The sequence below is a fragment of the Parambassis ranga genome, chromosome 16 (assembly GCF_900634625.1).
Source record: "Parambassis ranga chromosome 16, fParRan2.1, whole genome shotgun sequence".
NCBI lineage: Eukaryota > Metazoa > Chordata > Actinopteri > Ambassidae > Parambassis > Parambassis ranga.
The window spans coordinates 5,518,690-5,545,113 of NC_041036.1; the positions used below are offsets into that span (position 1 = coordinate 5,518,690).

Consider the following 26,424-nt stretch of genomic DNA (forward strand, 5'->3'; position numbering starts at 1 on the left):
GTAATACTGTAACCTTACTGTGCTGCAGAATGAGGTGGGAAGTGAATAATACAGCTGAAGCGAGTCAGCAGACCACAGTGCATGTCAGTATGTTGTGCAGATGCAGGCTGTCTCACTGATGCAATAATTCACACATATCAAACAACACCAGGCTGAGTCAGGCCTTTTCACTGGAGATCCTGGTGTTTTTTTTAAAACCTCTCCAAGTTTACCAGTTATCATAGTTATAGGGACATTAACAGTGGCTAGCCACCCCAGACACATCTGACAGAAACAAATGGCTACCATGAGAATAAAAGAACCAGCCAACTGATGAAGAAAACCATGCATGGTGCTGCTCTATGGTTCAGCATGGTTCAGCCATGGTTCAGCATTCTCACCAGGTAGAGAATGCTGAACCATGTCATCATTTACTTTAAACAAATCATTTTGCTTTACAGATTTAGCACTTTAGCGCTTAGGAAACTCTTGAATAAGTGGGAAGCTCTGTTGACTGTCAACAAAATCCTGATTGACTTTTTAATAGGGTAAAAAGGTATGCACCCTCTTGTAAGTCTCCCATAAATCAAATTTGAAAGTGCTATTATGTACCACTATACATAATATATAGTATATGGTATCCAGCCAAACAACTATTTGGCATTTAAAGTTTTCCATTTCCTAGAAGACATTAAAATGTTGATGACTCATCCTACACAAAGAGGCAGTACTAACTCAATAATATGACACAGTACCTGCTCTGCTGACCAATCAGAGCAGACTATGTGGAAACAAACTGCACCACCTTTACATAGACTTCAAAGTAAATAATAATAATACATCAAACGTATATAGCGCTTTATGAACTATGATAGAATTCTTTTTAGTCAGACCAGTGTTTCTTGTGTTTTATATAGTCTTGTGTTTTATATAGCGCTTTTCTGGGACACTCAAAGACGCATTATTCATTCACAAAGAGCAGCAGTAGTGGTAAACTGCTATACACATTCATACACCAGTGAGTGCACTGGAGGCAATGTGGGTAAAGTGCCTTGCCCAAGGACACACAACAATGACTAGGGCAGAGCTGGGATCGAACAGCCAACCTTCCGATTATATCTGTGGATGCTCTCATTCATCCAGGTCATAGACATTTCCAAGAGTTTAAATCGAGGCAACTGGACTCAAGGATTGAGTCCAGTTGGAAACAACCTTCCGATTATTAGACAACCCTGCTCTACCACTGAGCATAATGATATTATCTATCATCAATATAAAGCTTTATTTTAGCTTCAAGTGCATTATACAAAAATTCACCCCCTGTACAATTGTCACAAAAAAGGGAACTCACCAACAGGCTGTAAACATTTTTTCCTGCTGTAAATTTTAACATGGGATTCTATGGGGATTGACATTTGGAGCCAGCCCCTAGAGGCTGCACAGTGAACTACACGTTAGTACACTTCTGCATGGGCTTTATTTCTGAGCAGGTTACCGCTTGGGTGGTAAAAAATCAGCCTATCATAAATAATAAGTACAAAGAAACATAAATTTAAATTATTAAAGTAAAGTACAGCCTTAGAGCTGTACTAAAATACTCTACTTGACTGAATGTACATTCCACTGTCAACACTGTGATATATGGGTAATCAAACTCGAGGGAAGGAAGTGCTCACACACCATCAAAGCGGCAGTGTGGATGAATATGTGTCCCATTGTTCCCAGTTGGGAGTGAGGTTTGGCATGGTGCCTCGTAGCTCCTCTGACCCCATCACCGTAGTAAAACAATGTTTACCATTCCTGGTATTATGTCAGTGTAGCCACAGATGAGATGCTTCACAATGCCTATGGACTACAGGAACATGTAATAGCTTGTTTGTGTTCATAAACCCATGTAAAGCTTTGTCTGTGTGACCCCAGCTTCCACATTCTCTCAGTCTCTGCTGCATCCCTCTCAGGGTATAAAATATCCCTCTGTGGTTGCCATTAACATTCACCCAGGAAGCTCAATCAGTAGCCAATTCTGGTTTTCCCTCCTTTTTTGTAATTAGGCCCCAGGCCTTGTGTGGGGTAGAGCCTGCACATTCTGGCTGAGAAGAGTTCTGAGAGGGGATTTGCGGTTTGGGAAGCCTTGGCTGGAAAGAACAACTGTCTGTTTGAACCAGCAACTTGCCCCTCTGTGATTTGACACATGCCCCAACACTGTGACAAAGTCTGCAGACATGTGCACGGTTCAGGTCTTTGCCAGAGAGCCTGGAGCTGAGAAGCCAGAGCAACAACCAAAAAAAAAAAAAAACCTGGAGGCCACAGAATATCCTCTGGAAGAAGATCGCAGCAGTCTGGAGCCTCCTGGTCAAGAGACTTAGGAGTACAAGCATTGCCTGAAGCCAATAGTTTTAATTCCACGGGCAAAAGCTCTTCATATTGTTGAAATTACCACATAGTCTCGCTCACATGTGCACACAAACTCAAGTTGACACAAAGGCATGCCTGCACATTGTCTGCACATTCATAATCACACTTTCATAACCACACATTCTCTCCCTCTCTCTCTCTCGCACAGACTCGCATGCTGTTCTCAGGGATGTTCTCTTGCCTTGAGAGGAAATGATTTCCCAGCACCGATGCCCTTGGAGAAAAAATTAAGTTTGCATTCATGCTGGTGCAATTGTGCAGAGGGAAAAATAAGACAGAATCAACAAGGAGACATTGTGCAATAAGTAGAAAAAATATCCCTTTGCCAGATGACTCTACTGCTATATGTATGCAATGCTTGCATTGTTTTCTTTATTACAATCCCCCTGTTCCATTTTCCACCTCTGTATCAGAGTGACTGTGCCGTGCCCAGGTCTCTGCGCTGTAAGTAAAAACTGTTTTGATTAATGCATGCTTGTCAAGCTTATTTTCCCACAAAATGATTTTCATCACTGAAAACAATGTTAATTTGACCCGACAAGCCAAGCAAATCAATGCAAATACAGCAGAATTAATCAATGTGCATGTATTGCAGTGAATGCCTGTTAATATTCACAACAGCTAACTGAAAAGGAAAAGGAAAGACTTGGAAATGCTCAGATTGTTCTGGATGGTGACTGTAACCATTATCTCCTACACTGTCAGGTGTCATTTGACTTAACAACCCACCTCTCTCTGCTTTTCCTGCATCTCTATTCCCAAAATTAAAAAAAGGAGGGGGCGTCCCTGCTCGTAGCCAAAACACTATCTCATCACCAGGCCTAGTTTGTGTGACTGGACAGGGCAGGATTTAGCACTGCGTGCCTCATCCATCTTTAGCACTCCAAACCTCTCCCCCTAAAACAGACAGAGATGGATGAGTTTGCTGGAGCCCTGCTCCCTCTTTTCCATACACTCCCTCACCTTGGGAAACTTACCCTGCTCTGGTAACTGAGCATCATGGAGCAGCTTGCTCTACCCTCTAGTTTCCTGTTCCATCTCTGTTTCTCTCACAGTCAGCAAAAGCATCTCCTTCACTTTTGATCTCCCCCAAAACCTGAACATACCAAACATTCTGTGCCCAGGGATCTCTAAACAATCTGTGGCATTAAACAAAAAAAAAATCAGACTACCACAAAGATTACCAGAATTCTGAATCAAACATTGCCATCTGTAGAGTCTGGCTTGACTAAAAATAAGTTTATATGTGAGTCTTTTCAGGAGTATCCATTCATCTTATTTGACAGTGGTTTAATGCTTTAACACGAACCAATATGCAGCTCTGGCAGCTACAGTTTATATGGCCAAATGTGAGGCAAAAAGAAACTACATGTGTCGTTTTAATATTTTAAAGTAAAAAAAAAACATCGAACACGAAACTGCAGGAACATTTTATGTCGTCAGTCAGTGGACAGTTGAGGTTCACTGTCATCACTCCTGCCTTTGAAGAACAGTCTGATCAGGCACAGCTCTATCCTGCTGTAAGCTCATCATCCTGATGGCTCATCTCGTTCAGCTAACCTGGCCACTATAGAGTGGCTGAGGACAAGCAAACCGTCTCCAGGGTCTAATCTCACAGGGAACCTAGGATTACAGCCAGCACTAATAGTGAATCCTCTACACACACTAAGCTGAGCCAGAGGCTTAGAAGGGGTTAGAAGGTTCTCGACCTTCCTCCGTCTTTCAGTCTGGCACTGTTGCACAGGTATAGACTAAGAATATGCTCCTCAGCTCAAGAACTAAGGTTAAAAAGGTTGTCAGAGTCAGGATAAGTACAGTGAGGTTAGATGTGATCTCACTCTAGAACACATTCAGGGGCCAAAACACTATTTTTCTTGACTCTGCAAGGATATGTTTGGAGAGCACAGCTGAATGAAAGGATCAGAGTCTTGACTGATAAATGGTGTGTAACCCATTTATTTTCTTCCTCACCAAATCAAGAGTTGCATAATAATATTACATACAGGTTAAGCTAAGTGCATGATACTTGTAGCCTGCTTCCAGGTGAATGGTGTCACCCGCTGCTGCATACAGTTCAGCCTTTTATAGTTTTTCATCCAGACTACAGATGGCACTATTGCCTCAGTGTGGCTGGCACTGGATTGCAATACCTTCTGTTTTGTAATGACTCCCGTCAAACTGATTGACAACCTTTATTCTGCTTTTACAAGTTCACGAATGACCTTTGTAAGTGCAGCAATATTTACATGGGTGCAATAACACAAAAGACTCACTCTGGTTCAAATCTAACAGCTTTCACCCTGTAACTCTTCAAAAAGAGTCTCATTTAGCCGTAGCCCTTTTCCTGTAAAAATAACTCAACTCAGTTTATGCTCAAACATCCCCTGGCTTTCATTGGTTCCGCCAGATTGGTGAGGCAAATCAAATGCAGACACATTCATCCACTGACCAGGGCCAGAGAGTATTAAAAAGTTGAGAAAATGGCTTTCCACACTCCCAGCTCTGGACTAGTGACCTCTCTCAATTTAGAAGCTGTCCAAAAAAGACTATAAACTCAACACTCAACTTTTCCATCAGCCCAAAGAGTGAAATTATGAGACAATTGCCATGACTTAATAAACAAAAGAAATGGAAGTAACAGCTGACCCTGCACGGGTGAGCAGCAACTTAGGATGATCGTTTGGATCCAGTCGGATTCAACAATTACAGAACCAAGAGAACTGAGTGTGCTGGAGGAAACCAGACCTGGCTCTCACACCACCAAGATGTCTTTCTTCCCTGTCTGTCATCACTGTTCCCAGATTCATGAAAAGATTTCTTTTTCCAACTTGCAGCGTGTTAATCATTGGTGGCGCCCACAGAGGCTCTCTAAACTAAAATGACAGGGAAGTTCTTCAGAGTGATGAAGTTGAATCAGGTGCTATGGTAATTGAAATGCAGTGTTTCCTCCCTCCCTGCAGGAATCACTGGGAAATATGAGGTTTTATGGCCCTGCTGTTGCTGCCTTCTTCATGTCAAATGTCCTCAGGATAGACCATAGACTCTGTGACAGCCAAAAAAGTTTGACAAAAGAGAGTTTATTAGATGAGAAAGATACATTTACAGACAGACAGTTGGTGCAGACACGTGGGAACTCCACAATGTCTTTATAAATAGCATTTACTGTACAGCTCATTATTTTTCCTGGTCACGTGATTGTTGATTTGATGTTGCAATTAGTGATATTAGCTCAAGCTACACCTAAACAAGGTATACTCACAGTGCGGGAGAAATCACAGCTGGGTTAACTTGATTTTGCTGTTGCACATTCCAAATGTGTGGGAAAATCTTTGCACTGTCCATAATTTCCAAATTGAATCAAATACAAACGGCAATTAATAAAACAAAACAAAAAAAATGTTAAGACCCAGCTCTAGTCACATTTCAAGGCTATTTGAGCAGCTCTGTTGCTGCCAGTGAACAGCGGGGGGAGAGAAGAAATCACTCTCCTAGGACAGTGTGATCTGCATGGATTCCAGCATCTCCTCCACTGCCTTCATGGAGCATTTGTTCTCCTTGGTCCTACGGCCAGCCAGCTGCATGTCAGGAAAGAAAGGTGAGAGGCACAGAGGGAGAAAGAGAGGAGAGAAAATCAGCTCGTTAGATCTCTCTCTGCCAACTATAGTAACGCAGCGCCAAACACAACTTAACCACAGAGGCAGTGATAACCTCATCCACGCTTCAACCACTGAGCAAAAACATCCTTGTCCCTGTTTGGAATCAGGAAGGCTAGAAGCAGAAATAATCAGAGACAACAGTGGTCATTAGATAGAGTTGGTAAATAGGTCATGCAAAGTAAAATAATACCTCTAATCAGAGACTTTTTTCCTCAACTGTTGTATAAGTGCCATTTTCATTTAGAGCGTGCTTGGAGACAGGAAACCCGAATTAGTCCATTTCCATGGCCTCTAGTACAGGAGTACATAACACTCTATTTCTAATTTCTGTACTGTGTCCACAGGGTTTGACAGGAAGTGCCGCAAATTAATAATCCGCAAACACGTACAAGATTACTCATGCATACCCATACAGGGACACACTTCTTCTATCCAATTTAACAGACAAGGCATCCCCTCCAAACATACCAAAGGAAAGGGCGCCTTCCTTAACCTTGGGCATGGAACCAGGACTATGACAATCCAATTAACCTTACCTGACCCACATTTCCACAGATATAAATCTTACAAAAAAAATATACTCATTGTGCTGTGCAATATGTACAGGGAATTATAAACTATATACTAAAATAAAAACTAGTTGTAAATGCTTTGGGCTAATGAGGATGCTAACATGCAAATGTTTAGCAGCTATCGTTTGGCAAGCTAGCGCACAATAATCACTAAAAGTGACACAAATTAAAGTCACACCTGGTTTGAACAATGTTATGTCTGTGCACTGAAACATACATATCTGTGTAGACTCATGTGTTGAGACCACCTACAACACTGCTAAACAGAAAAGGAAGCGGTAGCATTGCTGGGTGCTTTTAATCAAATCATTTTGAAAACACTACAGGAAGGGGGGATACCATTTCAACCACCTGGCAATGCTCCATCTGGACAGGATTCCTTTGAGATGAGGGCAAATGACACTTGACAAGACAGATCCACAGGTGGGTGTGCACAAATCATTTAAAACTCAAAAGATTAAAGCTGTGTGCCCTCCCACCATGTTTGCACCTTTTTCCCTACAAACAGTTCCTTTTACTTGTGGAATAACAGACAACACTCAATCATATATTCAGCATAAAGCACTGCTTTTATTGCTGTGACACATTTATTCATTCAACCTTTGGTCCTGCTCCAGCCTCCACAAACAGGAACTAACTGTAGCCTTAATGCAGCCCAAACTGTGTTTCCACGGCAAAACTTTTTTCCTTCCTCTTTTGCCAAACTCCAACTAAGAGAGGGCAGTTGGCTAAGGTGTACAATTGGCTATGTAATTTCCAGGGGTGACTCATTCTTCTAGATTTAGGGTGTGTGTGTGTGTGGTGGGGTAGCTATAATGATCAGTGCATTTCATTGCTTTGCTGTCTAATGTGCCATTACCCCGGGCCCGGTAGTCAATTATCTCCTCAGCCTGAGGTGAGACCACCACATTAACTTCTGCCCTGCTCCACGGCAGTAGGAGCAAAGCAGACAGCTCCACATCTATTTAGAGCATCTGATAATAGTCATGACGCAGTGGGAGCCTGTGGTCCGTGACAGAGGAGCTAATCAGAGAATTTGTTTGGAGAGTCAGGGCAGGAGGGCAGGCCATGTAGTACTTCTCTAAAACCCCCCCTGCACCTAACACCCATCAGGTCTTTCACATGTCAGCCGACCCCACCAATGTAATTACATTTCTTTTAATAAGCCTCAGTCAGTCATGACCTCTTACCGACGTCTGCTCCCACTTGCTCTCACCTGCCCACCTTTTTCTTACACTGAGGTATGACAATCACCAGGTACCGGTGCCTAATAAAAGTGGACGACTGACACAAGCAACGCTTTAAAGGGGCCATCAATCAGCCAGCACTAGCACACAGCAGCCTGCAGCTGCCTGACAGAGGCCCACACCGCCTCTCAGAAGTCATTTAACCTGAGGTGGGAGCAAAGAAAGAAAGGAGGCAACCTCACACCTTGTCATTTAACTTGTCTCACACGGCAACAGAAAAACACACCTAGAAGCGCACATGTGCAGAGTGCCGGGCATGCATACACACCTGTACAGTACATACACATATTCACAGCTGAGTTGAAATCCCAGCACAACCTCACTATTATGAGGCAACTTAAACAAATACAAGAGGCTGTAGACCAGGGCAGGAGCAGAGGGATGACGCTCCCATCATGTTCCCTGACGGTGTGACTCAGTGAGGTGGCCGCACACAGTCTAACTTTTTAATACTTACCACAAATTAATGCTAAGCCAATAAAAAGCGGTGGAAAAAACACTAATTTTAACAGTTAGATAAAAAGTGATATAATCAGCATTTTTCATCAAAATGTAATTTTCTATAAACTTCCTATAGAATATGGCTATTTAACTGGCTGTAAGGAGGATATACTGAACTGCACAGGACAGTGTTTGGTACTATCTTTTTGATTCATTACAGCCAACATCACTAAACACAGATGTGTACCCTGTCTGTGGGTAAACCCTCTCCCACACCCTGCTGGCAATGAGAAAATATTTAAGCAAGGGAAACATGTGCTACACGACTGGTTATGCTACTGTCTAATTCCTCTAACAACTTTCAGATGAGGAGTCCTATGGTTATGTTATTTTACTTAAGATATTTGGACACTGGAGATTTAAACTCTCAAGGTCTTTCTAAATATGATTTTCCTTTCAGGCCTGTGATTTATGATTAAAAGCTAGCAGTTTGGGATATTCATCTTGCTCCCTAGTGGGATCAAAGCTTTTGTGAGACAGTGAGTGGAGGTCAGTGAGCATAAGTGATCAAAGCGATACGTAGTGTGGACTTGACATCAATGGAGGCATCTGATTGACTAATTTTGTTGATCAACCCACCTCAAAGTTTTTCTACCTATCAAGAAGACCTACCCAACATCTGCAAAGTTATTACATGCTAACCTAAGTGAAACAAGCTGCACCACCTCAGTGATGACAGGTCATTCCATTTTAACTCAAACTTAAAGGATCAAGTAAAAGCTTTGAGCTCTTCCATGAAACTTCTGCGACCGCTCCGGGCGTTCACTGTGATGTTACTTACGAGCGCACTTTTTCCAACAGAGCCGTCAGACTTGTCTTAACACTCAACGCGGGAAATGTGTCTATGAGGCGATGGAAGTCGAGTGTGGTGAGACGAGGTCTTTAGAGGCTCAGCAGGGAGCCCCTCTCTCAACGGGACCCGCACATGCTGTGCAAGAAACCACTTACTACATTTAATTGTTGATGCCCAAATAAGCAACACATATGGTAAATTTCTTTTAAATATACTTAATATTTAGGCTGCCATGACAACGGCATAAACCATTTTAGTGATACCATCTGCATAGCTCCTCAATTTTTCCTCTCACTGCTTTATTTGGGGATACATCTGTAATACAAATGTATGCACATACACTCAGCCTCTTTCTCCTTTCTCTTTCTCTCTCTATGGTAATTGGTCAAAACTTCTCACAGATCATTTAATGGACACAAATTGTTTTATTGGCCCACAGTAATGGGATTTAATTTCAGGAATGCTTCTCAGGGAAGATTGAATTTGTTGATTTAATATTAAGGCTATAACCAGTAAAGAAACACTGCAAATGAAGAAATTAGACTAAATTTGTAATTAGGCTTGTGAATTTACTGGAGAGCTCCTACATTCTTTTCAAATCATTCCACCAGACACTGCTTTCTGTTTTAAGGAAGACTATGGACAAAACTCTGCTATAGTTTAGCATGATTGTTATCCTCTGAGATTCAACTTGTGGCTCTGCAAGAAACTCATCTGTAATGCCAGTTTGTGGGATAAAGTTCTAGCAGACGTTGTGGCCTTAAGTCAACACATTAACAGTAAATGTACCCAGGCACACTGCAAGTTACAGGCATCTTTCAGGGCTGCTGTGCATCGGGAGGGTCATTTGGTGGTGAATTCGTTTCACATTCTATGCAAATGAGGGGAATTTTGGGATGTCTGGATATTGTGTGCATACTGAAAGCCAAAACACAAGAGTGGACGGTGACGGGTGGAATCATTAGATTTCAGTGTTTGGTGAACAGTGATGTGGGGAAAAAGTAAAAAGATATTTTTTCAAAGAGAAAGATCCATCCAGGTAAAATCTTCTGACTCACCTTATAGGCTCTGTTAATTTCAGTGGCAGCCCAAGCAGCATACTTCATATTGTCCTTCTTCACCTTGGCACTAACTTTAGGACTGGCAGCGATGTGACTTGCAGACTAGAGGAAAAATAGAAAACAGGAGGAAGAAGAAAAGGAGAGAACAGGGGAAGGGGTGTTCTTATATCAAAACTTGGTGAAACAGCAATAAAAGTGTAATTGAGATGAATGTGCAACCACTCTTACCATCTACCACTCCACTAGTCATTGTGGCAGAATGAAGAGAAAAAACAGACCTTGGCCTGATGACACAGGGGAAATCATTTATGGGGAGGAAAAAGTGAGTGTTTTAATGCTTCATACGTAAATTGTCACTTAACGGGGCCTAATTTCTCCAACACCATTGATTCCCGGTGATGAAAGGATGTATGTTTCAAAAAGAGAGAGCGACATGCAGTGAGAGAAGCGCTGTGTGAATCATGGTCTCTGCCTGCCCCGACAGTTCCCCTCGGAACCACAAATCCCATGTCTTTCCCATGTTCCTGCCATCATCTCCACACAGCAAACCCCAGAGGGCTTACCCTGCCTGCACTTCAAAGCCCTCCCTACCAGTGTGCTGAAACTTTAACTATACACCAATCAACCTGGTTCTGTTTTTTTTTCTATAAAATGGTTTGGCTTCTGTATTTTTTTAGTAAGCATTTTCTTTAGTTCTATTTTTTTAACTCAAGTGAAACCTCAATTTAGATGATGTCAACCCAGACTGGCTATCCCCGAATAACAGTGTGCACCATTATGGAGGGGAATCCCCATGCAAGTGTTGTCAGTAACTAACCCACAACCCAAATGTGGTCAGTGCTACTATGTCCTCCGTCACACTGACTCACATGGTGTGAGATGGTGAAAGTTTCTGCCCTTTCGCTGAACTTCTTGCACCTGTCAAAATTTGGACCAGCAGAAACTTGATGACAATCATCATAAAGCCCTTATAAAATACAGTTAAAGAATAAACTCCCACCTTGAGTATTCATTAAAGACCCAAATGTTGGTGGACTTGTCAAAAAAGCAGCCTGTTCTCTCTCCGGAGGAACTTGAGAGTTAACAGAAGCAAATGTCTTTGAGTTTGACCCTGCCCTGCGCCTCCTGTACTTACTGCCTACACCTCTGTGAGTTTTCAGAGGGTAAAGGGCTGCTATGAGGTGTTTGGACTACCTGAAGAATTCCAGGTCAGAAAAGAGGAAAACACTGGGGCTCTGTGTAAGACCTGCTTCCCCTCTCTTAATTCTTTTCCCCACGCTGCTTTGCTTGTGTTTTTATGTCAGATCTCCCTTACATTTGATGCACTGGGACTGGCAGACAACATCCTGTTTAAACAAACAGGTAGATGAAAGAGCTTTTTGGCCAAGAATACAATCAAACCAGCACCTGGTTGGATAATTTGCCAGTGACAAAACACTTGCAGCAGTTGTTCTGTTCTCTCTCTCTCTCTTATGCTTTTTCTCTCTCTTTTTTTTTTTTATCCGTGACAACTTTATTTATTTAAGTCATAAACATAAGAAAATCTTACCAAAGGGGTATTATTACTAAAATAAAGAGCTCCAGAGGGGCAGAGTTTTCCGATTCTGGAGTTCACCGTCTGAGTCAGCAGTGAGCTGACCTGTCTGACAGCCCCTTCGTTACTCCCCCCCCCCAACTTACACTTACACACAGTGCAGTCTTACTTGTCATACACTGTGGCCAGCCTCAACCTTGACAAACCACAGCATAACAAAAAAGGTTCTGCTATTTTTGTTTTTTCTTTCCCCCTTTTCTTTCTATCTCACGCTCTTTTCATGCAAAGTAGTACTCACCATGTACAGACCGAACAACGCCCTCATGTTACGGTTGTTCAGCCTCAGCGCCTGGGCAAAATACTTTCTGGCCAGCTCCAGGTTTTCCAGCCCCCCCTGAGTATACTTCACCTGTGTGAGGAAGCATTAAACACGGCCAATAAGCTGTGCTAAAGGGCAGCTCAAGGAACGACAGCAAGACATCTGAATAAACAATACATGACCACTTTGTTTAAACACGTCTTTTTTCATGAGCCTATATTCCCAATGACGTTAAGTGCGTGTCAGTGTCTCTCAGTGTTAGAAAGAGGCATCATTCACAGAGAGCTAACATTTATTCCACAGTTTGCCCCCCCCATGCTTGATGATGGACATCCTAGTGGGTACCTACCTCAGCGTACTGCTCACAGTACAAGTGATTGTGAGGATTGGTCATCATTAGTTCCTCCAGACAAAACGCAGCTTTTCCATAGCTGTGGAAATGACAAGAAAAACAGTAAGCCAATTGATACAGCTGTGCTTGTGTCATCCTTTAGCTTGCTCAACTGTGAAGCACAACATCCATGGCTAATAAATTTGCAGGTATAAATCTGTATTGAAACTACATGGGGCACTGGTCAGTTTACAAGTAGCAGACTTATAATGTGCGCTGAAGGGTTGTGTAAAGATCCACCACATGACATATAGTTTATTTACAAGCTTACAGTAAAGGGTACTCAGTCCAGACAGCTGGCAAAGGTAAAAGCCTATCAAGTGTGGTGATTCTCCCTCCTTTGGGGACACTGAGGATCAATCTTGTCTGTCTGTGTGTTTTTTCTGCTTTTAATGTGTAGTTAACTACCTTCCTGAGGTCAGCACTACAGTAAAAGCTGGCACACTGTGCCTATACTCAGATGAGATCACTTCTCAGCAGCAGACTGCTGAGCTGTTGACCTCACACTAATCTGCTGCCACTCCACCTCTAATACACAGTTTTCCCTTGCAAGGACCAGGCCAAGACGAGCTGAGATACAGTATATCATTGAACTCAAGGCCATAAAACGTCTGCACACCTAACAAAATGCAAGCAAGCACGCACAAACCAAGGCTGAGGCAGTCCTACCTATGGATGCCTATGCAAATATTTAAAATAAGGGAAAAATAAGGAGCTTTACTTTCTTGGACAATGCCCTTTTATCTGTTAAAAAAAAGAAAAAAAAAATCCCTGATTGCATCAGTAACTTTAACACAGGGTTAGATCAGACATTTTTTACTGCTTGTGAGAAATCAGGGAAATATTTTTGCATTAAAAAAAGAAAGGGATTGAAATATTGCCTGCTGCAGCGTAAAGAACTTATCAATCTACTTTAGTCTGCCATTGTAACTAACTGAAAGATTAACAACACAGGAGGGAAAGGAAGGTGGGGACAGAGAAAGAAAGAAATAAACAGTGGAAAGGGGTTGAGTAGAGGGGGAGATCAGAGGGCTTGGAAGGTTGGGGGCTGCTTACAATTACCACTTCCTCCCCATAAAGACTTTCAGATGTGCTCGTGCAGTGGTCGTGGCCTGCTCACAGAGCCTGCTTCATCAGCCATCAACCAGAGTCTTGTACCACAGCCAGAACCTTACCTCTTCTGCTCTTCTTCTAAGCCATCTAACCCCGCCACTGCCAAGCTGCTCTTGATGGCAGCTCCCTAAGCTCGCTCTTTACCACACTGCTCGAGCAAGTTTGTAGTCACCATCATGTGCGAGACTGAAAGAATCGTATTTGTTTCTTTTGGAGGTTAGTAAAACCATCCGCAGTGGCTTTCCCCCATTTTAATACCGCATTCTGACTGTGTATAAGACAAAAATGGATTCAGACTGTGCAAAGTATGTTTGAAAAAAAAAATATTACTATTTATCCTGCAATTTTGGATGACCAGTCCAATTTTGTTGAACAGTCTCATAATTTGGGTCAGAACGAGAGCCAACAGCAGATTCCGACGGCGGCCCCGCGAAATACTTGCAAACGGACAAAATAATCTCCTCTCTAAACACTGCTGGCATATGGATTGTTTTAACAGCGTCAACTCAGGGGCTATTAATTACGTCTTTAATGTGTTAATGCCCATGCCTGCTGCACTCCTAACAACGGCAAGGCAGACACACACTGCCTTGTTTATTTTTAACTTCCAGGGTGTTGTGCAGTGAGGGGAGGAGAGTTTATTTCTCTTGCTCACTTCTCCATCAACCTGTGTTTTCTCTGGCTGGGGGGAAAAGAAAGTGCCACCACCTTCTCCTGGGAATTTCGCTGCAAGTGTTCTCTCTCTCTGCCTCTTGCTCTATCCCTCTGGAAAAGAAGGGTGATAATGCCTGGCTATCCGGAAGAGGAGGAGGAGGGGAAACAGGGAGTTTGTAACCCAAAATAAAGAAAACAAAGAAAAGAAATTGACACGCCTGTAGATAAGGGGCTGTGGGAGTGAATGGTGTGATATTAGAAGTGTTGGGATAAGCTGGGAGATAATCCGCTCACCCCTGGATTTCCTCTGGCTACTACAGCAATAAAGCCTCCCAGACAAAAGCATGAAATATCCAATAAGTAGCCTTCTCACCGTGCTACACATTCCTGCTGCCGCTGCCTTCGTACCGAAGCAACCGAGCAACCACAAAGTTAAGCGTGCACGCACAGACACACACAAACACACGCAAAAACCAGTTTAACTACAGACGCTGCTTCACTAGCTTCTGAGCCGCAGACAATCGAGGAAGGATAAAGGGTGACACAAACAAAATTATTTTTTACCCCCCCTCACGAAGCTCTTGTCTGTCTGGCTACTCTCCTTGGCAACTGAGATATCAGTGGGAGGCCAGGGAGTCTTAGTGCTCTCATAAGCAGGAGAGGGGGCTTAAGACTAAAATCCTGTTAAATTACTCTTATGTGACAAACATGGACAGGGGTCCATTCAGACCCCTGGCTGAGTTAGGCATCTCAGTACCTTCCATTGTGGTCATACAACAGGACTCTGGAGATCAAGCCATCAGTCTGATGTGACGTCATGTTAAACTGACAGGTACTATTAGAACACATGCCTGCTTTACTAAGTGTGTATCATTAACAGAACCCTTCAGGTTCAGACTAATAAATCAATGTGGCTAAATGCCTTATAGATTACCCTGTTAATGAGAAATTACAAAGGCCTTATTTATGTATTTATGTGTAAATAAAGTGAGCTGTTGACCTATTAGTCACAGTATAACCACAAGAGTGCAACCCACGAGTACACAATAGAAGACAGCAGAAATCCTGAAAGGATTCATGAACTCACACATATAAAAACGTAACTCAACCTGTTCTCCAAGTGAAAAGCTTTACGAGTTAATTTATAATTAATATTACCATTTAAAGGTAATTTATCCTGACTTTAAATTAAGTTACAGTTTCTGTAATGGCCCTGAAATCATCATTTTAACTAGAAAATGATACTTACTCATGTTCATTGATGTAGAGCTCTGATAATTCATGCCATGCTTCTTGATCCCCAACAAACCTATAAAACAGGTGATCACATTAAAGTCTCTCTTTCCAACACAGTAAAACAAGGAATACATTTCCAATATGGTAACAAATGTAAGTTATAATATAACAGTCTCGAGCCACAAAGGTATGAGAAAGAGTTAGCTGGCATTTTATGCTCAGGTTGTGCCAGCTCCATTGAAAGCAGACTCATTTTTAATTAAAATAAAAGCCTGGGAGATGAAGAGGAGGAGGTGGTGCCCGACACTCTCCCCCCTCTTGTAGGAACACTCACTGCTCCAGATACTCATTGAGCTCCCGGATGGCTTCAGCGCTCTTCCCCTGGGCCTTCAGGATGGAGATCTTGCGCTTCCTTGCTGCCTGTAGAGCAGAGAGTAAACAGGATTAGGAACTCAGCTTCTTGAGTGTTTGTCTGAGGGGGGTAAAGCTCATGAGTGAGTGGAAGAGTTGTGAGTTTAAGTGTCTTTTCAATGCACCACAATCCCTCTTAAAGTTCCACTATGACACTAGATCACTTTCCATAAAAGGAATCAGCACTTTAGTGCATTAAAACAACCATAGAGATAAAAGACAAGATACATCTTAAACAATAAAATGAACTTGTATTGTTACTGTGGGACTTAAATAATTATTACATACTATCAAGACATGATTGGACGGCCATGTCCAACAAGAGATGCACACTCATTACAGGTCAATGTTTAGAAGTTGGATTGAGCTCAGCGGCTGAGATAAAGTGGTGAGTCATCCCCAAACCAAGTGGGGAAAATGGCACACTCCCTCAAACCCCAATGCCCGTCTTCCTGCCGGCATGACACACATCCAGCGCTGCACCAGCCCAACTTACATCAGCTGGAAATTGCTTTCCACTTCATTTTGATGTTGAACTGACCTTAAGGTGGATTAGATTCTCATCAATCTGAATTAGAAAGTATTACTCCTGCTTCTCTGACTTTTCCAAATGTTTGACTCCCCCACCCGCCACCCCCACACACCCCCCTACCCAGCTCCATCTGCTTCTTTTGATAGTCAGTGAAAACCTTAACAGGAGGGTGCTGCTCCATTAGGAGTGCACTGCCCTGCCACAGTCCCGTTTTATTTATGGACTGGCATTTGATTGAGTGGGGCTTCCTCTCCTACACTCATAACTAAAGGAATGGAGGACTGTGTATGAGTCATGTCTGGGGGGGCTGTAAATTTGGGCTTCCACTGACACTGCCATCACAAGAAAGCCACTTATCCATCAAGCTGGGACAGAGACCTGCTGAGAGACTGTAGACTGCACTGACAAGTAATATTTTAGCATCTAAGAGAAGGAAGGGATGCAGACAAAGACAACATTTTCGAAAACCAGTTTTAACATTGCCAGTAAGACAAATGCGCTGCGTTAGTGTGTGTAAAAAGAGTATATATATTTTTGGCACAAGGGTGAGGAAACCTGTGTGAAACTGACTAAAACGTGTTATAAAGTTATAAAACAACAGGGAGCGATGAAAGGTCAATCAATTATTTCCTCTTTAATATCTTCTGACCATAAAACTGCTATGTGAAATTCAGGAATTCGTCCTCACATCAGACTAAATTACAAGCATGTGGGATCTTTCCCTCATCTGATACCAAGAAAGGGGAAGCCGAGAAAAAAAATAAAAAAAAAAATAAAACAAACACTACACTGATGTCAAGTGTGCACTTGCGTGCTTCAGCCATCATGACACCCACTTCTCTTCCATCCAAGTTTTTTTTTTTCTTTCCCAGATAAAGAACCACTTGGGGCTCAAAGGAACATATGGAAGTTGGTAGCCCAGAAGAGTCACACAGCACTTTATTAAATGAGAAGCAATTCCAAACCACTCCTCTCGCTCGTTCTTTCTCTAACTAATGATCCAGAAAAAACTGGCAGTGGGTCGGATCCCTCTGTTGTTGTGATTCTTTTTTAATTAGCACCCTGAGGAGACCTTAGAAGTGAGAACTGGATTATTTACATCACCCCTGGCTCTATGTTACGACCTACCGCAATCCTCCCCTATATATATATATATATTATATATATATATACATATAGAATAAGAAACATCAAAACAAGAGTGTCACTCCTTGTCCACTGCACCTACTTTAAGGTTGAACTCAGAAAACAAAAGAAGGGAAGAGAAACAGCAAAAGGTTGGTCTAGACCGGTATTATTTTATTATGATGCAGCTGAAGGTTTGTTCACACCCTACCAAAAAAAGTCAAACTTCTGCTTGTATTGAAAGAATATATAAGAAATTATTAACCGATTTCACCTTCGTTGTCTCATACAAATATACTCTTTCTACAATAATTCTGTAATTTCAAATGACTGTAGGTCAACCTCAGGAGTCATCTAAGCAACCTCAGTAGTTGATTTAAGAAACACTAGCTTTTTATATTGAACAATTAGGGTGAAACGAGAGCGTTGGAATTTAATAAGATAATCATTGAGTCAACTCAATGTTTAAAAAAAATCCTACCTAACCTAGTACTGCCTTGTATGTAAATGTTGTGGGCACTGTACAATCTAGAATACTCACATCCAGGATTAAAAAGGTGGAAAAAATGCATTTATGCACGCAGACAAGAATTTTGCCAGCTCATTGCTGTAGGTATTGGAACATAGCAAGCAATGGAAGAGCTAAGAGTTTGAAACATATTTTGGACAGCGCCATGGCAAAAAAACCTTGAGCAATTTTTGTTGATTCAACAATTTTGGTTAATGGGTACCACATCTATTCCACAGCCTGTAATTACAACAGCTCAGTTTCCAATCTCTTCTTTGCATGCTGGGATGCCTCGCAAGTCTTCCTTGTGGTCGCCAATTTTCCGCCATTTCTCAGGTCCATCCCCTGCCCAATTCTTAACATCATTTCAAAGAACACACAGGGAGGACACAGCCCGCCACTCCGGGACAGGTGACCTAAGTGATGCCAACATATATTTTCTCCACCCTCCGTTACTACACCCATTCAGGACAGGGATTGTGGGAAAGAGGTTTAAGGTTAACATCACATGGACAGAGTACGTATTCTGTCTGCTTTGTTCCATTCCCAGTCCCTCATTTGACTGACAGTCTATGCTTGCAAGGGTGGCAGTATCCAGCATGCAGAGACCAGGAAACAGACCATTCCCTTTTCCGAGGACATCCCTGCGATCTTCATAAGATCTGAGCCATGCCGGGGAGGAGCCCTGGGATTCAGTGAAATTACAACTCCCATTGTCAAAACAAATTGCTACAGATTACACCAATTGAAAACCAAAACAAAGCTGAGGTTGCTGAGACTGAAACTAGAACAAGAACACCTGTTAATTCCTTGTTTGAGACGTTAGAAAAATACATCTATTCAACAGAATAATGTAAGAAAACACTACTTTTGTGCTGCAGAGTAGTGCATGTCGTGAATTTGAGAAATTCAAGTATTTTCTAAATAATTACACTTCAGTTATTTGTTCTAACAATTGCTTGGTCCAGTTTGTAAAAAACTCACAGCTAAGTTGCTAACAAATGAATGCAGGTAACTTAACTATTGACTCTTTGAATTGACTTTCATTTATCTGAAACAGATGTGTGAGTTCTAACAGTACCTGCCTAAAAACCTTCTTATCCCTTCTTTGTAACGCTGACATGCAAATCCAACTTACACCAACGGTAAATCAGAACAAAGCACAACCTCCATTTGTTTAAAGTGCATAGCTGATCTTGAATCTTTGCATTGGGATCCAAAGTAAAAACATCCACAATGTGTCCCTCACATACTGCCAGCTGAGAGAAAAGGTTTAAGAAACCTAAAGCAATCCATATGTCAGAATAGCATGGGAATCTTGTTGAACATCTTTGGGGGGAGAAGGGAGGGGTGTAGCCAAAATAAATAAGGTCATGTTTTCATTTGAAAACCCTTTCAAAGATTTATTCCCTTGTATGGCAATATGACCTTATGGAAACAATTAACAGGTACATAATGTTTAGGGATGGTGATGTGCAGTTGGCAGAACACTGGCTAGACATGCTTCTGCAAGTTACAGCAACAAATCCTCAACTGACAAAGAAAGAAATTCACTTGACCAAAGTTAAGATTATTTTGGACTAACTTGTGTATATTACCGAGTTAGCACGCCGCCCCTTAGATTTGCACCTGAAACCAGTAAATGGCAAAGGAGAAGGTGCAACAGGAACCTAGGCCCCTTCAGCCAGAGCGGGGGTCTGAAAGGTCCACTAAATCACTCTCTTCAAAGCTCGGACCTTTATTTACGCATTATTTCCATCAAACATGTCTGCCACTGACTAAGACGATGAATCACCCCTTAACCACCCTGCCCCCTCCCTTCCACAAGTGTCAGTAGTGTGGGTGATAAGCTGATCAGTACTGTGGTTGAGTCCAGAGAGGCCAAGGGGAGTTTAACTTTACTAGTCCCACCGCTAACACCAAAGTGTCTCAACAGATTTAAAGACATCCAAAAAGCTAAGACCACAAAATGAAGCAAAAAAAATAAATAAATAAACGCTAAGCAGAGGGACTTTTCCCTTTCTTTGCTCCTCAGACTTACCGTATTGGTGGGGTCATCTTGAAGAATGGCGTCATAGTGTTTGTTGGCTTCGTCATACCTTTGAAAAAAGAAAGAGAAAAGAATACAGATTTGTTTTTTAACCAAACCCAGTCCCCAGTCGGGTGAAATTAGGTGGTGGGGAAATCAAGCAGAGTTCAAAGTAATCAAGTTTCTGTACACTGCGTGGCATGTTTCTATGATTACAGTGAAACTGTACAGAAATCAGGGGTGATTTAACGGAAGAAATAAACACTCATTTAGGTTAAGTTGCTGGTCACACAGTCGACATTTTCAGGGGCTTATATCACTTCACAATGAGTCATGAAATCAATACAAACAAAGCACACTGTTCTGAAGATTGTATTTTCATTTGATTGTATTCAGTTTGATTTTTAGTTAAACAAAATTAAATTGCTGCTTTTACAACTGTCCAGATCCGCAGCTGACTAGTCTGCCTCTTGGCCAATAACATAATACCACATTACATACATATGATCCTGATAGGCAACAATATCCAAAAGAGTGCATTTCAAACTGTGGGACAGAGCCCACCCGATTCTGTTTAAAGGAGAAAATTTATGAGCTGCAAATATCAAATCATACGGTAAAGAAATCTGGCAATGGGCGCCATGTGCACTTCACTTGTCATGTCTAATCATGTGCTGAAAGATTATTCTTAAACTCTTTTATACAAGAGGCAATGTGCAACGCTGACATTTTTAGCAGCCAAATGCATGGTTCTGTGATCAGAAAGTGTCCCGCCCACAGAGTGCAACAGACAGAAGCAACTCTGGTTCCCATTAGCAATGAGCAGCCCCACTTCCAGTGCTGATGCCTCCCTCACATTCACTTTATTACTCAGCCACACTTTGGGAGATTTCAGATGGCACCAGGCAACCACTCACGACCCACTTCGATTTGCTTTATTTATTTAGGAAACAAGTGTGAATGCGTGCGTTTGTGTGTGTGTGCATATGTGTAGGGGAAGGGCCGTACTGTTTGAAGCTGTGTCATTCATGTGTAGCTCTGTCTGCTGCCAATTAGATCCCAGCATGCCGTTTATTTAATCTGACAGTGCCAAAGCAATCACTCTCAATTATCACATAAACTGTGACATAACCGATAAACCAGCGATGGTGATCCGGGTGGGGAATGTGAGTGAGGTAGTAAACAGATTGAATTACCCTTACTACAGCTCAGTACAGACTAAAATACCCCGTGTTTATCTTTCTTCCTCACGCTTTCCATTTTGATTGTGGTGACATGTCAATATTTACAGGGCCAAGATATACTTGCAGTACAGAGGCCAAAACAGGACAGTAAAGTATGAAAACAGGGAGGGGAAGGAGAAAAAAAAGGATCTAGATGAGAAGTAACAAAATAAGGAAACAACAACAGTGAAATAGAAACCAGAGATGAGTGAGGGGACCCCCAGAATAACAGTGGGATCCAACCACTTCCTTCCCGGGAATCCCTGACTCAAGCTAAAGGGCTACAGGACTCCACAGCACTGAACCTCCCTTCTTTTCCAAAAGGAATGCTGGGTGATCCAACATAAACACACCATACCCCACACACATGCTGTACTCACAACAACCCACACTATTGTACCACTTAGGATCTGCTAACACTTTCTCACCCCCATGTCTCTTAAAGTATCATACATAACAAGGAGGATTTGCTTTTTTTTTCCCTCTCACTCTCTCTGCAGCTTTTGGTACCCGATGCTTACCTTTCCAGAGCTTCCAGCCTCATGCCCATTAATCGCTTCACTCTGTGGCTATCTGCAAACTGCTTTCTCAGTTCCTGTAGACAGGTCTGCAAGGATGTGGGTAGAAGAGAAAGGCCAATTATAGCTGGTGGTATTTAAGCACAAATACTTATGGTTTCACAAAATCACCTGTCTTTAAGATGTCAGTTGTAATCCATGTCTCAGCAAAACAAACACAATTCAATGATAACAACAAACATTGGAGAATGTTGTTTGTCTGGGCAACCAAAAGAAATTAAGAGTTTTTCGTCTTTCTTCCACCTTCCAGCTTCTATTCAGCTTTAAGTTGTTTTATCATATAGTAGTAAAGGCGAAGAATTGTTACAATATAAGATGGAAACGTCTGCATGTGTGACCTGGAACGTTTGCACTATTCATCAGTTCAAGTCTGGTTCTTCAGCTTGTTTTTCAGTCTGGCAGAAAGGACAGCCAACAGACAACTACTTCTAATGACGGAGTTCTGCCTTCTCTGTAACTCAAGGAGTCATGTATTTTGCCAAGGGAGTCATCACATCCATACCAATTGGAGATACCATGATCTGTCATCGTTTTCTGTCCCACCCTTTATTTTTTTCAGAGCTGTAAAATATTTCTATACATAAACCTCCGAAACATCACACAAAGCTTTATAATGGCAAATAAATCCTAAGGGGGAAAAAAAACTCCATAAATGATGGCCAGGTTCAGCTAACACATGAAGCATGCTTCTCCACTCATTTGCTACACCCCTCTAATTCCAGCCCCCTCTGTAAATTGTTTTTCCAATGTACAGACAGAGTAATACCACTTGGCCAAATAAAAATCAGATTTTCACATTTGGCAGTGCGGGTGCTGCAAAGAAGGAATGGCTGCGAGAGAATGAACGATTGCTTTTGAAGCTCTTGGGTGTGTGTGTGTGTGTGTGTGAGGAAGCGCAATAAAAACGCACCAGAGCCAAGTCATCCCGACTGCAGTCCAGCGCTGCGATCATCACCTGCTCATAAATAATCCATACTGGGGAGAAGAGACACAAAAAAGACAGTGTTAACGCCCTTTCCATTCCACTGTCTAGTGAAACATGAAAAAATGATGGACTGAACTGTACACTTGATGTACAAACTTAGTCTATCCCCAACAGCTGCATGTCATGTGTGTTACTCACAAAAATAAGCTTCCATGATGTGAATCAAAGGCATAAGGGTCTATTCAAACAGTGTTTCAATAAATGTATTATTATAACTGCAAAAAAACACACATTACATAACATGCAACTGCCTGTTAATGTTTAAAGCCATACCATTTCTTTGCCAGCAGTTAGCTGTAACAGAATTAATTCAATTTTCATAATCATGCACGTCTTCCACAGAGTCAGAACTAGAATGGACAGAAAAGATTTGGTGGTTATATATATGAGAAAGAGAATAGTCACAGAGTAGGCATATTTATTTAGTAAAATGTCCCACTGAAAACTTTGTGAAAATAAAGTTACATATATTTTGCTTTTCCAATTATCTTGAGCCTTTTTACAACCAATAAAATTCTTAATAAAAGTTTATGTCTGTAAAATGAAGAATATTTTTTTAAAAGGGTGGTTATTTGGACTACTCTCTGTGCACTTGTCTGCAGAGAGTGTTTTTTGATAAATAAAATTAATCTCCAGCAAGTGTTGCACTGTTTACAGTATACGCTTTCAGAGCAGGGCATGTTACGCACCAACAAGCACTACCATTCCTTTAGCATGTTTCACTGTGTGGTTGGCTATAAAAGCATGAAATGTTTATTGAAATGTTTCTTTCTTTCAGTCAACTGTAACATTATAACATACTGACTAATAGCCTGGCTACGGGAGCCAATTAATCGAATCAATACAACATGTTAGACAGCTTTGACAAGCAGACGGGACATGTTCAGCCAAATGAACATCCCCTGCTAATTGAAAAGAATAATAACATCCAGCTCCACCCAATAATGTCCTGGTTATGCCAAAACAAACAAAGACCCAGAGTTTTTCTTGACTTTAATGATTCCAACTCTTGTTTTGATAATTGCCATCTTATTTCACAGCCAATTTAGGAGCTGGTTTCAATAAAAGCATGGCATGTTAAGTGTTTATCCGCCTCTCTTAAAGGACTGTATGAATCATGATGACTTGGGGGAGAGGGAGAGTTTTATTGAGTAATGCAGAAGGACAGCTATGTTACAGAGGAAACCATGACCTTTGATATGCTCATAGTTGCTAAAACTGAACGCTTGCTTTAAAATAAAATCATAGGAAATCTATAATAACCTGTACTAGGCAACAAAATACACATAGATTGGCCCTTCACAGCATTAAAGCTGCTGCCAAGCACACTCCTGCTTATTTTAGATCTACAATAAAGTTATTTTTTTCTAGCAAACTTTATGGGTTTTCTCTCTTCTCTTTATCACTCACAAATTAAATGTATCTTGTTTCCATTCATTACTACCTAAATTAAGTATTTCACCTTTTGCTCACAAATTTACACATCTCTTTAACGCAAACCATTCTTTAGTGCTGGCTTTGTCTTTACAGCAATGACTGTGCCTATCTACATGTATATTTTTAATAGCAAAAGAAACCTAATATGCTGTTATATGTTAACACACACCGGGGGGGGGGGGGGGGGGGGGGGGGAGAAAAAAATAACTAGCAGAAAATGACCCCCTTAGAACAATCATAGCTCATACAGCAACCGTTCATAACAACAGCCAGACTCTTTTTCACAAGGGGATACTCTGTGGTTCTGGAGCCTAAAATCTTCATCCAGGAATGTTTGCATGAAATGTGAATATAAGTGGGAGCTATGTTTATACCAACTCAATTATATAATACATATGCTCTTACAAGACAACTATGACAAACTGTTCAGTGTTATTACCACAACATTATTATTACCACAACACAACGTTTCTAGGGAGGTGGGTTTAATCTACAGAACACGTTTCCCTGTGTTAGTAAGCTTACCTTAATAACCAAAACAATCTAAAGAGAACATTTGTAATAATGCACCAAATAATCCAATGTCAGCTTCACAGTGTAAACATTTCACTGGAGTTAAGGAAATTAATACATGTGTTTAATCTTGGCACACTTACTGTCATCTCCCAGTTTAGATGCATGTTCACTGATGAGCTCTTCACCCACATCCACAATCTGTTCACTGTTCCTGTAGTTATCTTCTCTCCATTTACGTAGCTTGTCTCTCATCTCTATAAAAGGAGATATCAAAACAATCCATCAAAACTAACCACCATAATATGTTACACGTTACATCTGTTCAACGTTGTTGATTCTGTGATTCAGTGTGTAAGGAGACAAAAGCACTTATAACACTTGAAGCTTGTGTAGCTTCATCCCCACAAACAATAACGATATTAGGATGGAGCTTTCAAGCAATCGTCTTGTGTTAAAGAATATGGAGGATCTGGCATAAATTTAGAGCTCATAATACAGGATTAAAACAGTAGTAACATACGGTAATGCATTATTGGGACAGTGTTACGCGTTAGCCGTAGCTCTTAATGCTACACGACCAGGCTAACATGCTAGCAGACATCGCTGGCATTTATTCCCCATAAAATAGCGACGCTTTCTACAAAACAATCACCGCTGCCTTCGTTCCTCCATTACACGATCAATGGGACATCTAATATTAGCTACTGTATGCATAAAACCGATATGTTAGCTTACCGTGCTAACTAGCATTAGCTATTTAGCTCACAATCTGCCTTACTAGCACATATTGTCGGTCTGTGAAATCGATGAATCAAGTACGAGGAAACGCCGAACACCCTCACAAATAAGAGATGAGTTGTCTCTGTAAGAACGATGGAAAATGCATTTTATCTTTCTTCTTACCTTCCCATCCAACATCGTACATTTCTGACACCAACGCCATGTTTTTTTTCTCATGACAGCAGACGCATTGTACGTCATCAATACGTCTACCAGTAGGCGTGCCTATTTTGCTTTTGTTTTATTTTTATTCATGCACTGAAATATTTTTCTTTTTTTTAGGAATAAGGAATAAGCATATTTTAAAATATTTTATATTCAGGTTGACTGGTGAATATTTTAAATATTTTCAAGCCCAAATTACAGAACCATATTAATATTATTACTCATACTGCTTCATTAATGTACAGCATGATGACTGGCTGTATGCACAGGAGCTAATATTTCTCATGCTGCATTTATATAATTCCCTCTCTAAGTACTGGGCAGGACAGTTTTCTTTGAAAATATAAAATGTGCTTTCCAAGCATTTTATTCTGATTTCCCTCAGGAGCCTCTGTGAATCTCATCCCCTCGCTGTGCATGCTTGCTTACACACTTCTCACTTACCACATTACACACTTGTTGATGTGGAGTCAGCACAAACCTGCCTACAGAGACATTTCAGATATCTGATGTCATATCCAGCACGCAGCGTACTGTCTGTGTTTTGTTGTAAAAGGGCAAGAAGGAGATGTTTTTTTTCTAAAAGACACTGATACAGTAAAACAGCCTAACAGCATCAGTAATAGGCAAGTCTAGCTCACAAGTGAATGATGAAATGTCACCA

The 26,424-nt window shown here is 41.4% G+C and overlaps 1 protein-coding gene across 1 annotated transcript; it reads right to left on the reverse strand.

The window, feature by feature from the left end:
• Nucleotides 1-5,450: 5,450 nt before the first annotated feature.
• On the reverse strand, nt 5,451-25,834 carry emc2 (ER membrane protein complex subunit 2). The gene is made up of 11 exons (XM_028425866.1): nt 25,719-25,834; nt 24,956-25,069; nt 22,788-22,852; nt 21,821-21,906; nt 20,089-20,146; nt 15,806-15,891; nt 15,485-15,544; nt 12,427-12,508; nt 12,057-12,167; nt 10,222-10,326; nt 5,451-5,969 (listed from the first exon to the last, which is right to left on the reverse strand). The coding sequence occupies exons 1-11, from the start codon at nt 25,756-25,758 to the stop codon at nt 5,883-5,885; spliced, it is 894 nt and encodes a 297-aa protein (XP_028281667.1). The 5' UTR covers nt 25,759-25,834; the 3' UTR covers nt 5,451-5,882.
• Nucleotides 25,835-26,424: the final 590 nt, after the last annotated feature.